The sequence below is a fragment of the Helianthus annuus genome, chromosome 8 (assembly GCF_002127325.2).
Source record: "Helianthus annuus cultivar XRQ/B chromosome 8, HanXRQr2.0-SUNRISE, whole genome shotgun sequence".
In the NCBI taxonomy this organism is placed as follows: Eukaryota; Viridiplantae; Streptophyta; class Magnoliopsida; order Asterales; family Asteraceae; genus Helianthus; species Helianthus annuus.
This window is the reverse complement of record NC_035440.2, coordinates 60,119,680-60,136,962: the sequence shown is the minus strand read 5'-3', so window position 1 is coordinate 60,136,962 and position 17,283 is coordinate 60,119,680. Positions and strand designations below refer to the sequence as shown.

The 17,283-nt window shown below is 37.0% G+C and overlaps 3 protein-coding genes and 2 long non-coding RNA genes across 5 annotated transcripts; all 5 read left to right on the top strand.

Annotated features, from left to right (window-relative positions):
• The first annotated feature begins 1,231 nt into the window (after nucleotides 1-1,231).
• On the top strand, nucleotides 1,232-3,215 carry LOC110872971 (probable 6-phosphogluconolactonase 4, chloroplastic). Its single transcript, XM_022121874.2, has 3 exons — nucleotides 1,232-1,643; nucleotides 1,724-1,859; nucleotides 2,552-3,215. The coding sequence occupies exons 1-3, from the start codon at nucleotides 1,285-1,287 to the stop codon at nucleotides 3,014-3,016; spliced, it is 960 nt and encodes a 319-aa protein (XP_021977566.1). The 5' UTR covers nucleotides 1,232-1,284; the 3' UTR covers nucleotides 3,017-3,215.
• Nucleotides 3,216-7,278: 4,063 nt separating this feature from the next.
• Nucleotides 7,279-8,507, top strand: LOC110871160. Its single transcript, XR_002553523.2, has 3 exons — nucleotides 7,279-7,375; nucleotides 7,922-7,978; nucleotides 8,278-8,507. It is a non-coding gene; the product is annotated as an uncharacterized LOC110871160 (long non-coding RNA).
• Nucleotides 8,508-9,483: 976 nt separating this feature from the next.
• Nucleotides 9,484-11,286, top strand: LOC110870087. The gene has a single exon (XM_035976008.1). It carries the CDS (start codon nucleotides 9,484-9,486, stop codon nucleotides 11,284-11,286), a length of 1,803 nt encoding a protein of 600 aa, XP_035831901.1.
• Nucleotides 11,287-13,435: 2,149 nt separating this feature from the next.
• Nucleotides 13,436-13,939, top strand: LOC110870086. The gene has a single exon (XM_022119285.1). The coding sequence runs from the start codon at nucleotides 13,436-13,438 to the stop codon at nucleotides 13,937-13,939; it is 504 nt and encodes a 167-aa protein (XP_021974977.1).
• An 816-nt stretch (nucleotides 13,940-14,755) lies between these two features.
• Nucleotides 14,756-16,059, top strand: LOC110871159. Its single transcript, XR_002553522.2, has 3 exons — nucleotides 14,756-14,927; nucleotides 15,474-15,530; nucleotides 15,830-16,059. It is a non-coding gene; the product is annotated as an uncharacterized LOC110871159 (long non-coding RNA).
• Nucleotides 16,060-17,283: the final 1,224 nt, after the last annotated feature.

Genomic DNA, 17,283 nt, shown 5'->3' with positions numbered 1-17,283 from the left:
CAAAATTATTTATTTCGAAATTAAAAAAAGAGGTACACTAAATATAAATTAATATAATGTAATTGATTTATTTATTTTATTAAACTAAAGTAGTTAAGGGTATAACCTATTTCAAAAAATGTTTATAAAGGGTAAACAAAAACATTAATTAATGTTAATTGGTTCTATACTTTATTTACGTGTTCAACTCTCAACTCAAATATGGTATTCACTATGTTTACGTGGCATTTATAAGAACCATCACCGCAATCACCCCATCAATCATATATCAAGTATATTCATTCATTTTTTTAAAGATATAATTTTTTATTAGATTCATTCAACTCGTGTAATAAAAGAGGTTTTTTAAAGATATAACATTTTTATTATTTACTATACAAAATTGTATTTATGCAACTCGTATAATACACCGGGTTTTTGAAAATATAACTTTTTTTATTACGTGGTATATAAAATATGATTTATTCAACCCGTATAATACACAGGGTTTGTAAATATATAACAAGATATAACTTTTTATTGATTGATATATAAAATTACATATGCTCAACCCATACAATAGAGGAGGTTCTTAAAAATCTAACTTTTTCATTATTTAATATATAAAATTAAATTTACTCAACCCTAAAGATATAACTTTTTTATTATTTAATATATAAAATTAAATTTATTCAAACCATGTAATAAACGAGGTTTTAAAATATATATTGTTTTATTATTTGTTATATAAAATTACATTTATTCAACCCGTGTAATAAAAGAGGTTTTTAAAGATATTTTTTTTATTATTTATTATATAAAATTACATTTATTCAACTCGTGTATTACATGCGGTTCTAAGGGCGGTGGGGGTGGAACGTTAATGTTCCATGATAGCCGTTTTCAACGCGTGGAAAACAAAAGATTCCCACCGCCACCTAAATTTATAACGCGTGATATATATGTTCCGTGATAATTTCAACGCGTTATAGGGTGTGAGTGATAAATGGATGTGAGGGGGTGTGGGGGTTTATAGTTGGGTGTTGTGAGTGATGCCCATTGCCACCAAAAAAAGATTGTGAGTGATGGAAAAATGGTTGATGACATGACGGAACTTGATTAGATGCTTGTAAGTGATGAATTCTATCACTAGTGACCACCTCCACTCCCCTAACCTAGCAAGCATATAAGCCAAAAAAATAAAGCTTGGACAAACACCCCTAAATTATAAAACAATTTCAATACCCAAAACAACACAAAAGGCCCTAGGTTTGGTGATCAATCAGTCTAAAGGGCGCACAACATATGGCATCTTTGTTCCAACCACTTTACGCCCCTCAGTGCACCCGCACACCAACCCACACTCCTCCTATTCTACTTCCCTCACGATCTCCGTCATCTTGGTTTCCGGTCACCAACCGATCTTCCCGTGCTAACATCGCCGCCGCCCACAATCCGATCAAACTCAACTGTTTCAAGACCAAAGCTTCTTCAACGTCAGCAGCAAATATGGCAACTGAGAAACAAGTTCAGGTATTTGATTCCGAAGAAGCCCTTTCGGTTTCTCTCGCCAAATACACCGCCGATTTGTCCCAAAAGTTCACCCAACAAAAGGCTTCCTTCACCGTTGTTGTCTCCGGTGGATCTTTGATCAAGTCGCTCAGGTTTGACATTTTTATTTTTGTTAATTGTGGGTTTTTGGTTGGATAATGTATTTGTTTTAATTTTGTAATTGTAATTGAAGGAAGCTAGTAGAATCACCTTATGTTGATTCTATTGATTGGTCAAAGTGGCATATGTTTTGGGTGGATGAAAGAGTGGTTCCTAAAGATCATCCTGATAGTAATTATTTGCTTGCCTATGATTGCTTTCTCTCCAAGGTGGTTTTTTTTTTTTTTTTTTTTAAATCTTTTCTTTTGCATTCAAAAGAAAACTTGATCTTGTCTTTGATTAGGGATGTTTACTTGTTTATATAACTTAGGGGCTGTTTGTTTATCTCTTAATGGTTCAGACCTCTTACTGAACCTCTTACTGGTTCAGCATTATATCGAGTCTGAATGGTTAGGCCTTTAATCTGAATTGGTCAGAAATTTGCCTATGAACGGTTAAGCATTATACAGGCTCTTAATAGTTCAGACAGCACGTAACCATTCAGATGTTGCCAAAGAGCCACCGCAAATAGCAAAGAAAGTCGACCGGTTTGAAATATATACGGTTTGGTGTTAACAGTTTGACGTTTTATAGTTTGAAACTTGGGACCAACCGCGTAAACCAAACCGGCAGTTAAATTTTCTCTTTAAACATCAATTTAGGGATATAAATAATTCTTATAATTTTTAGAAAAATAATACAAAATTATGTTTTTAAAAAAGGTATATTTTTTTCTTGTCTTAAACCGCAAACCACCAAAACCGAATTGTAAAACCGTGAAAATTGGCCAGTTTAGTTGGTCTTTTCCCAAAACTGTAGTTAGCGGTTTGGCCCAAAAGTTCGTCAAAACCAGATAGTGAACAACCCTATTGTTTTTAAAGTTTGTTATTGTTCTAAATGTTCAATCTTTCATGCTATGTAGGTGCCAATTCCTCCTGGAAATGTTCACGCCATTAACGACGCCTTGTCAGCAGAGGCTGCAGCAGATGACTACGAGACCCACATCAAGCATCTGGTTCATAACGGGATAATCAGCACTTCGGAGACAACTGGGATTCCAAAATTCGATCTTATGCTATTGGGTATGGGCCCGGATGGACATGTGGCGTCTTTATTTCCTGGTCACCCTCTACTAGCCGAGAAGAGCAAGTGGATCACCTTCATCAAGGAATCACCAAAACCCCCTCCAGAAAGAATTACTTTTACGTTCCCAGTGATCAATTCGTCTGCGAATGTTGCGCTCGTGGTAGCCGGGGCTGGTAAAGCCCATCCGGTTCATGTGGCTCTGGGCAATGGTCAAGAGCCTGAGCCTTTGCCGGTTCAGATGGTGGCGCCTGAAGGCCAGTTGACATGGTTTTTGGACAAAGATGCAGCTTCTAAGCTCTAGGGCAAGAAGGAATCGCATCCTGTTGTAACGTGAGTTGATTAAACCGTTTTTGGACCGTTTTCAGGTTCAAGATTGTAATGCACTTTGAGTGAAGAATAAGGTTTAATTGCTCAATTTTCAAGCAAGAATGAGAAGATAACAAAATGACACTTTGTTAGGTATGTCAATGTTTATGTTTTGAAAGCTTTGTTTGTTTGTTTGTTTGAGTACTGTTGCTGATTGCTCAATTGATAAAACCCAATCTGTGTTTTATGGAAAATAATGGAAATATGAATACACACAAACACAAAATAAGAATGCTTTCAAGAGGCGGGTTCTCTCTCCATGTCTGATTAAGATTTTCAGATAATGAAAAGAGCAAAACTGCTGTATGAGGCCTAACATCAGTGTAAAGTTTTCTTGACAGACCAACTCAATTAGACTATAAATATCTGTGTGTTGTAGCGGTCATATCGGGAGATGCGTTTGGTTACTTTTTATTATACACCCACCATACCTGGTAGAATCTCACTTGTTTATAACTAGTTGATGCCCCGCTCGCGTTGCGGGGCGATGGTCGAATAATTCTCAACCAATTAAAAAAACAGTACTATAGTTTTGCTAGAAAAAAAAAAACTAAAACGATGATAAGACCGTAATTTTGAGGTCAGGGCAAAACAGTAATTTGTAAGGACTAATGAGCGAGTGTTAGGCAGCTCATTGACACGAAAAACAATTAAATCGACTCAACCAATTAAAAGAAAACACTTTTATAGTTTTTCTATAAAAACTAAAACAATGGTAATATGTAATTTTTTAACTGAGGGCAAAGTTGTATTTTTTGACTCGAGTAAATTTATAATTTGCTAAAAGCTAAAGTGATGGCAATACTGTAAATTTGAGCCATGGGCAAAATCGTAAATTTGCGCAAAGGCAAGTTCGTAATTTTGAAGTTAGGGTAATATCGTAAAATAAATTTGAGCTAAGGACACAATCGTAATTTAAGCTGGAGGCAAAAGCATAATTTTATTTTGAACTGAGTACAAAATCGTCATTTTAAGTTGGGGCAAAAGCATAATTTTATTTTGAACGGGGGCGGAAACGTAATTTTAAACTGAGGGCGAAATCAGAATTTTTTAAACGGGGGCAAAATCATATTTTTGAACAGAGGGCGCAATCGTAATTTAAGTTGGGGGCAAAGTCATAATTTTATTTTGAACTGGGGGCAAAATCATAATTTTGCACCGATGATAAATCATAAATTTGAGCTAGGGGAAAACCATAATTTTATTTTAAACTGGGGGCAAAAACGTAATTTTGAATTGAGGGTAAAATCGTAATTTTGCACCGAGGGCAAAATCGTAATTTTGACATGGGGCAAAAATGTAATTTTAAACTAGGGGTAAATATGAAACTTTAAAGTGGGTGTAAAATAATAAACTGGTGTAAAACCGTAATTTTAAGATAGGGGAAAAACATAATATTATTTTGAACTGGGACAAAATCATAATTTTGGCTAAGGGTAAAAGCGTAATTTATGAACCGAAGGCAAAATCGTAATTTTGAGCTGGGGCAAAAGGGTAATTATATTTTGAACTTGTGGCAAAAGCATAATTTTAACCTGGGGGCAAAACCATAATTTTAAAGTGGATATAGAATAATAAACTGGTTGGTCCAATGTGGGAGTATCAGGCAGTTGTCTTACACTATTCCCCCAAGCTACTAAGATTAAAAAAAAAAAAAAAGTGGCGGCAACCGCCTTTTTCCACAAGTAGCATGCTGGAACTATTGCCGCTTAGGTAAATGTATATGTAGGTAAATACTAGTTTGGACACAAATAACTATATGTTGTGCATTTATAAAGTTAGAATTAATTAAACCGATGATTGCTATGTTACTTGTGTATATATTCCATAGGTTTAAGAAATTACTTGTGTTTATAAAGTTAGAATTAATTATATCTTTTGTTCAGCTGTTTTCTCAAACATAGCATGCGGTTATATTTCTTAACTGAAGTTGAAAAATCTGTTAATTCAGTGTGATATTACCATCTTACCCTCTCTCCTCCGTTGTCCCTTTCCTTTTGGCCCACTCTTTCAGAACTTGCTTGATATGGGTAGTTTTTGAATATTTTGGGTTGATACGGTTCTTTCTTATGGAACGTGTTGATTGAGACAACTCTTTCCAACAAATGGGTCAGATCGGGCTTGTGTTAAATTTTTTGAACGGGTTGGCATGTGTACGTTTTGTTGTAAGAAACACATATGTCAACCTATTAAAAAAATAACATCAGCCTAATCTTACTGACCCGTTTCATTAAAAAGATGTTAGGAATTTTATAAATAATATTATATTATGAGATAATATAATGATTATTTAATAATTAAGCCAAGATGAATGAGAGATCTTGTGCATTAAGTTTGTGTGTTGGAACCATAAACATGTGGGAAATTGAGCTTGTCCCACATAGGTGGAGAGATAAATCTTTTGTGGATTTATAATTAGAATTCTCTACACGAATGTATTCTTGTATGACAACTCACACTCAGTGGTAGCCAGGAGCCCGCGTCCGGGCGCGGGACCGGGACGAGGGCGATGGGCGCAATGTGGCGCACTTCGCACGCTCGCATCGCCGCGAGCCGCCTTTACTATGAGAGCAAGTGGTCTGGTGACTGTTTAGATTCCTACTGGTTAAGGTGAATTAAGTTCTCATTGAATATGAGACTTAATTTTTATTGAATTCAGTATTCAATATGACCATCATTGTCATTGAATTCGTTATTGAATTCTGTATTCAATATAACATTTCAGTTAGAATTCTAAATAGGAATATATACAAGTTGTGTGCTTGGTCTAAGATAAATTGAAAATTACACATTCGTATGGTTCATAGCATACACAGAGAATTTCCTAACTTCGAATCCCTGAGAACTCTTGTTTCAGTTATTTTTTCAGGTGCTAGGCTAATCCCGGCAGTACAATCTGCTTAGGCTGTTGTACCCTGGGAAACAGACGGGTTCACCTGGGTGGCCCGAAATCTGTTTTAAGGGAAGCGTGATCTTCACGTGCCTCAGTCACCATTGGTTTTTTCGTTTTATTCCATATTTTTCTTTGTAACCTGTTCTTACTTTAATTCAATTTCTTGTATTGTAATTTCTTTCTGTTTAGTTCTGTTCCTCTTTATGTATTGTAATCAGACTGGTTATTAATAGAAAATTGTTATTTTATTTCTTTTGTGAACGGTCTCCTACAAGCTTAAAACAGATTTTTAAAACCTGTTCACTGTTTTGGTTTTAAAAAAAAATTATAAACAGTTTGTTTTGTTCATTGGAACGGAAATACAAGACTGAGGATGCGGGTACTAAAAAGTATGTTGTGGCTAGGATTTTGGACTATAAAATGATTGATTCAAAAACTGTGATGAGTCAAGTCCAAGAACTGCAGATTATTCTTAGTGATATTCTGTCAGAAGGGATGAATCTGAGTGAAACATTCCAAGTGACAGCAATTGTTGAAAAATTGCCTCCTAGTTGGGTGGACTTCAAGAATTACCTTAAGCATAAGCGAAAGGAAATGACTATCGAAGACCTTGTGGTTCGTCTTCGTATTGAAGAAGACAATAGAATAGCACACAAAGGAGGTCAAGTTGAAGCTTCTGCAAAAGCGAACCTTGTGGAACATGGTCAATCCTCAAGGGGTCACAAGGGTAACAAAGGCCACAAGTTCAATGGAAAAAGGAAGAACAAAGATGTTGACCTAGGGCCAAAGAAAGGTGGTGTGAAGAAGAAGGCTGGTCCCTTTAAAGGGAAGTGTTACAACTGTGGACAAACTTGTCACCGTGCTGACCAATGTAAAGAGCCTAAACGTGACACGGCTCTTATGGTTGATGATGATGGTATGCTATTAGTGGCCATGATTTCAGACCTCACTGCCATGGCGGAGGAGGTAAATTTGGTGGGTAACGTGTAACACCCCAGTTTTCGTATGTCGTAATATAATAAACTAATAGTGAGGATTTAATGACAAAGAATGACAAATAAAATTTACCATTATGAAAGTCTTATAAATAATGGTAAGTTAAAAACCCTTTGTATGTGAATAAAGTTAACTAAAGAAAAGTAACAAAGTTAGTGTGAAAAATCACTAATATGAACATACCATAAAAGTTAGGGGCTAAATGTGTAAATATAGAATAAAATTAGATAAAAAAAAGAAAGCCAGTTTGGTCTTGGTCTGGCAGTGTGTTCGATCGAGAGAGAGGAGGGAGCCAAGGGAGTCAAAACCCTAACATCACAAATCTCTCAAATTGAAAGGGAAAAAATTGAAGGTTTATCAATGCATGAGTTAGGAATGTTCATCCCTAAGTGAAATTAACATCAAGTAAGTCTAATTTCATGATTTGGTGATGTTTGATTAATTTGATATGTGAAATTTGTGATGTTTTATGAAATCAAACATGAATGCAAGATGATATGAACTTGTAAGAGTTGAAATCATGCTTTAATTTCTCTATGATGATAGATTAGGGTAAAACCCATTCATATGATAAAAGATGATCAAGAAATTGTGAAGCTCTATATGTTAATTTGATGAATGTTGTTGAAAAGGTTAGATGTAATTGATTTAGAATTAAGTGATCATGATTAGAATGATAATTTCTAAGTTAGGGATGTTTTTGTTACTCAAAGAGTGAACTATGGAAGTTGTGCTTAAAATGCTTGTATATTATGCTAAACTAGTGATACGCACACAAGGTGTTTGACAAAATGCCTAAGTGAGTTTAGTTATGGCTTTTGCATGTATACTTGTTAAAATGATGCAATTTTCTTATGACAATGATGTATGTGATTAGTAAACGCCATAACGTACTATAAGGATTGTGAAAGTAATGTTAAGAATGCTAAAGTATGAGATTATGACATATAGGCACAAAGAAGGAAGAAGGCGCAAGTCACTCGAAGGCACAAGCATCTCAAAATCGCGGTAAGTTCATATGAGCTTTATTTACTTTAAATGTAGTTTTATGAATAGTAGTATTTGGTACTATGGATTTGTTGTAAATGTTCATAACGGGTCAAATGATGTAAGTATATTGAAAAGTATGGTATGTAACGATTCATTGCGAATGAGTCGGAAAGTGATATGTTGGATGTTTCCGAATGAAAGTAAGGATGCTAATAAGGTAACAAGTCATGTTAACGGGTCGAACAATGATAGGTAATTAAAGGATTTTTAAAGTACTATGTGTTATGAACTAATAATGTTTTTGTTATGAATGCTAGGTAAATCCCTTGCTTGATTGCGGCGCACCCGGACCGAACACACGCACGAAATGTCGACCTTATGCGCTTCCGGTCCAAGTTGTTTGTTTTGATGGGTTAACTTACCATTTTGTCTAGTAAATGTTATTTAGTAAGTGTCTAGTTTGTTAGTAAGAAGTTTGGATACTAAACTTTTGTGTAGTTTGTACAAAATGTTCATGGCGAACCATATATGGTCTTAACTTTTGTTATGATGGAAAGTGTCGTAGTATTAATAGTAATGGTATAGTTAAAAACAGGGAGAAAAGTACTTACTACGAACGGGTCATGTCAAAATCTTGTAAAATTGTAAGAATTTTATGTCGTTGGTCGAATGAGAAAAATTTGGGCTCCACCAGTTGGTATCAGAGCCTAGGTTTGAGGGATTTAAGCATCAAGTGCTTGAACTCAAACTAAAAGCTCGTGAGAAGTGTGTGTTCGATCCGTGGCGCAAAGAAAGTAAGTGTTTTAAAAGTTGAAATATTTGCATTACAACATAATTAGTTACGGAACATTATGAAATGGTTATGAGATGTTGTGGGAAGATATGGGGTGAATCGGGTCAGTTTAGGGGTAATACGGGTCAAAAATGGGTGGAAAAACATGAAAAATCAATAATAGTACGCTGGGCGTTACCGTAAGTTACGGTGGTACCGTAGCTTACGGTAGCACCTGGGAGAAAGTGGCCACCGTAAGACAGTAGCCCAGGACCGTAAAGGAAAAGGGGCCACCGTAAGCTACGGTAGCCACCGTAGCTTACAGTGGAGGCCATTTTCAGCCTTTTGGAAGTATATTGTTCTGTTTATTGTTTAATTCATACGGAAAGTATTAAGAACGTTATAATGAGATCCTAAAGGTTAAGAAAAGTGATACCAAGGTATAATGGAGAAAGAATATTATGATGTAAATCGTCGGAAACGTGGAGTTTCCAAAGAAAGTTTAAGTATGATTTAGTCACGAGTGATTCTTTTACGTATTGGAAAGAATGAGAGCTACGTATTATTAACTTGGTTATGATAGAAAGAATGAATGAATGTCTAAAATAAGAATGACACGATACGATTGTCAATGACGACAAGGCATGAAGTATGAATAATGGATGGAATGTGTCATGATAAAATGATGTTGAAACATGATGATGGCAAGTATGAAATGAAACCTAATGAATGTAATGAATGTTTTATGTAGATGGCTGATATGGTGAATGTGAATGATGACGATGAAGCACGCCGAAATGAAATAAGAACTATGGTTGTGGAAGAAGTAAAGAAAGCAATTGAGGCTAGTATACCCCGACTAGCTCAAGAAGTCGAAGGACAAGTATTGGAGGTAGTTAATACCTCGGTAACATCCAAGGTGGAAGAATTGAAAGAAATGATTAGTGAACTGCAAGTGAAGAAAAGTATTCGAAGATGCACGTACAAAGAGTTCATGGCATGTAACCCCTTACCATACAAAGGGGAAGTTGATCCGATAGCTTGTCAAAGGTGGATCTCAAGTACCGAAGCCGTGTTTACACGAAGTAGATGTGAAGTGGAGGACCAAGTAATGTTTGCTACGGGCCTCCTACAACTTCAAGCAAAAGATTGGTGGGACGCATACTCGAAGGAATTGGGGGATGATAAAGTACAGTCATTAACATGGCAAGAATTCAAGGAGTCATTTTTGAAATATTACAGTCCACAATCTGCAATCGATAAGATTCAGGAAGACTTCTTACGTCTCAGACAAAAGGATGAAACGATTGACGAGATAACGAACAAGTTCCTTGAGAGGGTGAAGTTTTGTGAGGAGATAGCGGGGACTGAGAGGCAAAGAATTATACGTTACCATGCTATGTTAAAGGCTGAATATCGGGAATTTGTAAATCCCTCCAAGTGTGCAACGTTAAATGAATTAATCGAATGGGCAAGAGATAGAGAAATTGAGATAAAAAGACAGGTTGAACGGGGAGAGAAAAGGGTAGCAGAGAAGCCTACCAACGCAAGCCCATCGAAAAAGGCAAGATATCAAGACCAAAGCAAAAAGGGGAAAACAACTAGTGAAATTCCGACTTGCAAGACATGTGGGAAGCATCATTTGGGTGAATGTTTGTCGGGAAAGAAGGGATGCTACAAATGTGGACGAGAGGGACATCCGTTTTATAGGTGCCCCGAAAACCCAAAGGCGTGTTATAATTGCAATGAAACGGGACACATTAAGGCGGAATGTCCGAAACTCCAACAAGGGGCAAAGAAAGATGGAAAGAAGGATGAGTCTCCCAAGGCTCGCGGGAGGATGTTTCAGTTAACCTCGGATGAAGCTAAAGCTAGCCCGGATGTGGTTTCAGGTATATTCTTGGTTAATTCTATGCCTATGAATGTTTTATTTGATTCCGGGGCTAGTAGGTCGTTCATTTCTAACGAATTGTTAGCTCACCCATCGTTTAAGCTTGAAAAGATGTTAATACCCTTAGAGGTGGAAGTTGCTGATAGTAAAAGCTATTTGTTGCACGATATTTGCAAAAACTGTAAGATAATAATCGAAGATGAGGAATTTAGTATAGATCTTGTTCCAATGTACATGGGGGAATTTAAAGTAGTTGTAGGAATGGATTGGCTAGCCCAAAACCATGCTGAAATTCAATGTGAAAAGAAAGTCATTCATGTAGTAACCTCGGGGGGGGGGGGGGGGGAACGGGTAAGTATTCAAGGGGAAAGGGTCATCAAGTCGAAATTGTGTTCTATAATCAAAGCTGTTAAACATATGAAGAACAGAGGAAGGGCGTATCTATCTTATGTGATTGACACCGATCGAGGTGTTCCAAAGCTTGAAGATGTAAATGTAGTGAACGAATATCCGGACGTGTTTCCGGAAGAATTACCGGGGCTTCCGCCCGAGCGGGAAGTAGAATTCAAGATAGAGCTTAACCCGGATGCAAAGCCGGTAGCTAAAGCCCCTTATCGGCTGGCCCCGACCGAAATGAAAGAATTGATGACGCAACTTCAATAGTTGCTCGATAAGGGTTTCATTAAACCAAGTGTTTCACCATGGGGAGCGCCCGTATTATTCGTAAAGAAGAAAGATGGTTCGATGCGAATGTGCATCGACTATCGAGAGTTGAACAAGTTAATGGTGAAGAATCGTTATCCCTTGCCCAGAATTGATAACCTATTTGACCAGCTTCAAGGGGCAAGTTGGTTTTCGAAAATTGATTTGCGGTTGGGTTATCATCAATTGCGTGTGCGGGAAGAAGATGTGCCGAAGACTGCGTTTCGAACACGATACGGACATTACGAGTTCTTAGTAATGTCTTTTGGGTTAAAAAACGTGCCAGCTGCGTTTATGGATTTGATGAATCGGGTGTGCTGACCTTTGCTTGATAAGTATGTAATCGTTTTCATTGACGATATACTAATATACTCCCGAAGTGAAGTAGAACATGCTTCCCACCTGCGTAATGTATTAGAAACACTTCGCAAGGAAAAGTTATATGCAAAGTTCTCAAAGTGTGCCTTTTGGCTTAGAGAGGTACAGTTTTTTGGTCATATAATTGATGCGGAGGGTGTCCATGTGGACCCGTCCAAAGTGGAAGCGGTAATGAACTGGGTACCCCGAAGAATCCAAGTGAAATAAAAAGTTTTCTAGGCTTGGCTGGGTACTACAGGAGGTTCATCCAAGATTTCTCCAAGATAGCCTCGCCCATGACGAAGTTAACAAAGAAGAGCGAAAAGTTTATATGGGGCGAAGAACAAGAAAGAGCGTTTCAGACCTTGAAGGAGAAGCTCTCAAGGTCCCCAGTATTGACATTACCGGATGGAACGAATGATTTGGTGGTGTATACTGACGCCTCTCACCAAGGTTTAGGTTGTGTATTAATGCAAAGGGGTAAAGTCGTTGCTTATGCTTCAAGACAACTCAAGCAACATGAAGGCAATTATCCAACTCATGATCTTGAACTGGCGGCGGTCGTATTCGCCTTGAAAATATGGAGGCACTATCTTTATGGGGTGAAATGTACTATCTTCTCAGATCATAAAAGCCTCAAATATTTTTTCGAGCAGAAAGATCTCAATATGAGGCAACGAAGATGGTTGGAACTCATTAAGGATTACGATTGTGACATTCATTACCATCCCGGGAAGGCTAATGTAGTGGCAGACGCACTTAGTCGAAAGGAGTACCCACCCCCGATTCGGGTAAAATCCATGAAGATGGTAGTCACTCTTAAACTCCTTGATGAAATTCGAGAAGCTCAAACGAAATCTTTAAATGCTGTTGACCCGAAGAAAGAAAGAACGAAAGGGTTTATTCATGAATTGGAAGAGAATGCAAATGGTATGAAAACGAGGTTATAACCGAATCTGGATACCTCGGCATTGTGGTGTGAAAGAATTACTGTTGAATGAGGCTCACAAGTCTCGATACTCTGTTCATCCGGGGGCTACAAAGATGTATCGAGACTTGAGGATGAACTATTGGTGGCTGGGGATGAAAAGAGACATTTTCAAGTATGTTGCTAAGTGTTTGACGTGTTCCCAAGTAAAGGCCGAACACCAAAAGCCGTATGGAAAGTTACAACCCTTGGAGATCCCGGTGTGGAAGTGGGAACATGTAACGATGGACTTGGTGACTAAGCTTCCAAAGACAAGAAAAGGGCACGATGCAATATGGGTGGTCGTTGACCGACTGACCAAAAGTGCACATTTCCTACCTATTCGGGAAAATTATAATTCAGAAAAGATGGCAGAAGTCTATATGAACGATATCATATCCCGACATGGGGTTCCGGTGTCTATAGTATCCGATCGGGACACCCGGTTCACATCTCGTTATTGGAGGAAGTTTCATGATGAATTGGGGACCCAACTACACATTAGCACCGCCTACCATCCACAAACCGATGGTCAGTCAGAACGAACTATTCAAACGTTAGTTGATATGTTAAGGGCGTATGTCATGGATTTCGGAGGAAGCTGGGATGATCATCTACCTTTGGTAGAGTTCTCATATAATAATAGCTATCATAACAGCATAAGAATGGCCCGTACGAAATGCTTTATGGAAGGAAATGTAGAACCCCGGTTTGTTGGGGGGAAGTGGGTCAACGAGAAATCGCGTCAAAAGAAGTAGTGGCCAAGACGAATGAAAAAAAACAGATATGGTTAGATCAAGAATAAAAGCAACGCAAGATAGACAAAAGTCTTATGCGGATCGACGAAGGCGGCCAATTGAATTTCAAGTGGGAGATCATGTATTACTAAAGGACTCTCCATGGAAAGGAATAATCCGTTTTCGTAAACGCGGGAAGCTAGGCCCTCGATACATCGGGTCATTCAAAATACTCGCCCGGGTCGGGGCGGTGGCATATCAGTTAGAATTACCACCCGCGCTGGATGGGATTCATAACACCTTTCATGTGTCGCAGTTGCGAAAGTGCCTTGCGGATGAGACGGCATACGTGCCTATGGATGACATTGAAGTGGATAAGAAGTTGAATTATGTTGAAAGGCCCGTCGCAATTAAAGATTTTAAAGTGAAGCACCTCCGAAACAAATCCGTTCGACAAGTGTTGGTTCAATGGCAACATCGGAAGGGATCGGATCTCACCTGGGAAGCGGAGGATGACATGCAAAAGCACTACCCGGAATTATTTGGTACGTAGTCAGGTTTCGGGGAGGAAACCTTTTATAAGGGGGGTGGACTTGTAACACCCCAGTTTTCGTATGTCGCAATATAATAAACTAATAGTGAGGATTTAATGATAAAGAATGGTAAATATAAATTTTTACCATTATGAAAGTCTTATAAATAATGGTAAGTTAAAAACCCTTTGTATGTGAATAAAGTTAACTAAAGAAAAGTAACAAAGTTAGTGTGAAAAATCACTAATATGAACATACCATAAAAGTTAGGGGCTAAATGTGTAAATATAGAATAAAATTAGATAAAAAAAAGAAAGCCAGTTTGGTCTGGCAGTGTGTTCGATCGAGAGAGAGGAGGGAGCCAAGGGAGTCAAAACCCTAAGGGTCTGTTTGGTACGGGGTAATGGAATGAATGAGGAAATGGAATGGACGAAGTAATGGAATGGACAACGGAATGAAATGAATCATTCCATTCCATTGTGATGTTTGGTTACTCATATGTGAATAAAATAAAAAATTACTTTGTACAATTTGATAAATAAAAAAAGACGAAGTAACGAAACACAATTGTATTAAAATGACAAAAATATAATTGCCTCAATAATAATATTAATTTATTAATAGTAAAGAATTAATAATAAATCTTTTGATATATATTAATATTAGTATTAATATTAATAATAATAATAATAATAATAATAATAATAATAATAATATATTTCTTTCCATTCCTTGAAGGAATGAAATAAAAACACCCCCTTACCAAGGAATGGAAATTGTTATATTTGGAAGGAGTTACATTCCATTGGAATGCTTCATTCCATTACCACATGCTAACCAAACATGTCTTTTTTCATTCCATCAGAATGATCCATTCCATTCCACCTTCTATTCCTTCATACCAAACGCTACCTAACATCACAAATCTCTCAAATTGAAAGGGAAAAAGTTGAAGGTTTATCAATGCATGAGTTAGGAATGTTCATCCCTAAGTGAAATTAACATCAAGTAAGTCTAATTTCATGATTTGGTGATGTTTGATTAATTTGATATGTGAAATTTGTGATGTTTTATGAAATCAAACATGAATGCAAGATGATATGAACTTGTAAGAGTTGAAATCATGCTTTAATTTCTCTATGATGATAGATTAGGGTAAAACCCATTCATATGATAAAAGATGACCAAGAAATTGTGAAGCTCTATATGTTAATTTGATGAATGTTGGTGAAAAGGTTAGATGTAATTGATTTAGAATTAAGTGATCATGATTAGAATGATAATTTCTAAGTTAGGGATGTTTTTGTTACTCAAAGAATGAACTATGGAAGTTGTGCTTAAAATGCTTGTACATTATGCTAAACTAGTGATACGCACACAAGGTGTTTGACAAAATGCCTAAGTGAGTTTAGTTATGGCTTTTGCATGTATACTTGTTAAAATGATGCAATTTTCTTATGACAATGATGTATGTGATTAGTAAACGCCATAACGTACTATAAGGATTGTGAAAGTAATGTTAAGAATGCTAAAGTATGAGATTATGACATATAGGCACAAAGAAGGAAGAAGGCGCAAGTCACTCGAAGGCAAAAGCATCTCAAGATCGCGGTAAGTTCATATGAGCTTTATTTACTTTAAATGTAGTTTTATGAATAGTAGTATTTGGTACTATGGATTTGTTGTAAATGTTCATAACGGGTCAAATGATGTAAGTATATTGAAAAGTATGGTATGTAACGATTCATTGCGAATGAGTCGGAAAGTGATATGTTGGATGTTTCCGAATGGAAGTAAGGATGCTAATAAGGTAACAAGTCATGTTAACAGGTCGAACAATGATAGGTAATTAAAGGATTTTTAAAGTACTATGTGTTATGAACTAATAATGTTTTTGTTATGAATGCTAGGTAAATCCCTTGCTTGATTGCGGCGCACCCGGACCGAACACACGCACGAAATGTCGACCTTATGCGCTTCCGGTCCAAGTTGTTTGTTTTGATGGGTTAACTTACCATTTTGTCTAGTAAATGTTATTTAGTAAGTGTCTAGTTTGTTAGTAAGAAGTTTGGATACTAAACTTTTGTTTAGTTTGTACAAAATGTTCATGGCGAACCATATATGGACTTAACTTTTGTTATGATGGAAAGTGTCGTAGTATTAATAGTAATGGTATAGTTAAAAACAGGGAGAAAAGTACTTACTACGAACGGGTCATGTCAAAATCTTGTAAAATTGTAAGAATTTTATGTCGTTGGTCGAATGAGAAAAATTTGGGCTCCATATAACGAGCCAAAAGGGTGGTGGGTTGATACTGGGGCAACCCGCCATGTGTGCCCAGATAGGACCCTCTTTAATACATTTAAAGAGGTGGTGGGAGAAAAGTTGTACATGGGTAATGCTGCTACAGCTGATATCAAGGGAGAAGGTGATGTGATCTTGAAGTGGACTTTTGGGAAAGAGCTCACTTTGAAGAATGTGCTTTATGTTCCAGACCTGCGCAAGAGTCTTGTGTCGGGTTGGATGCTTAACAAGCATGGTTTTCGTTTGGTTTTTGAAAGTGATAATTTTGTTTTAACTAAGCGTGGTATGTTTGTTGGAAAGGGCTATGCCCAGAATGGCATGTTTAAACTTAATGTAATGGCTGTTAAGAAAAACGTGAATAAAAGTGCTAGTACTTCTGCTTACTTGGTTGAGTCTCCTAATGTTTGGCATGGACGTCTTGGTCATGTAAATTTTAATTCGATGCGTCGTTTAATTAAATTAGATTACATACCAACTTTTGCCATTGACTCTAAAACAAAATGTAAAACATGTGTTGAAGCCAAACAAACAAGATCATCCTTCAAATCAGTTGAAAGAATAACTGAACCCCTTGATCTGATTCACACTGATGTGTGTGACTTAAAATCAATTCCTACCAGAGGTGGTAATAAATATTTTATTACCTTTATTGATGACAATACAAGATATTGTTATGTTTACTTACTTAAGAGTAAGGATGAAGCAATTGACAAGTTTATCTTGTATAAAGCTGAAGTTGAGAATCAACTCAACAAGAAAATAAAACGTGTGAGAAGTGATAGAGGAGGTGAATATGTTTCACCATTTGGGGAATTATGTGCAAAAAGTGGCATAATACACGAGTGTACCCCTCCTTATACACCCCAATCAAATGGCATCGTGGAGCGAAAGAATCGTACACTAAAAGAAATGATGAATGCCATGTTGATAAGTTCTGGGATGAGCCAGGACATGTGGGGGGAGGCCATTTTGTCGGCTAATTTTTTTGTTAAATAAAATACCTTTTAAGAATAAGGACATAACACCTCATGAGTTGTGGTGGGGACATAAATCATCCTAT

Coding starts and splice junctions, on each gene's coding strand:
- LOC110870087 (XM_035976008.1), top strand. CDS start 9,484: ATGGCTGATATGGTGAATGTGAATGATGACGATGAAGCACGCCGAAAT.
- LOC110870086 (XM_022119285.1), top strand. CDS start 13,436: ATGGTTAGATCAAGAATAAAAGCAACGCAAGATAGACAAAAGTCTTAT.
- LOC110872971 (XM_022121874.2), top strand. CDS start 1,285: ATGGCATCTTTGTTCCAACCACTTTACGCCCCTCAGTGCACCCGCACA. Junction 1,644..1,723: donor TCTTTGATCAAGTCGCTCAG/GTTTGACATTTT, acceptor TTGTAATTGAAG/GAAGCTAGTAGAATCACCTT. Junction 1,860..2,551: donor ATGATTGCTTTCTCTCCAAG/GTGGTTTTTTTT, acceptor CATGCTATGTAG/GTGCCAATTCCTCCTGGAAA.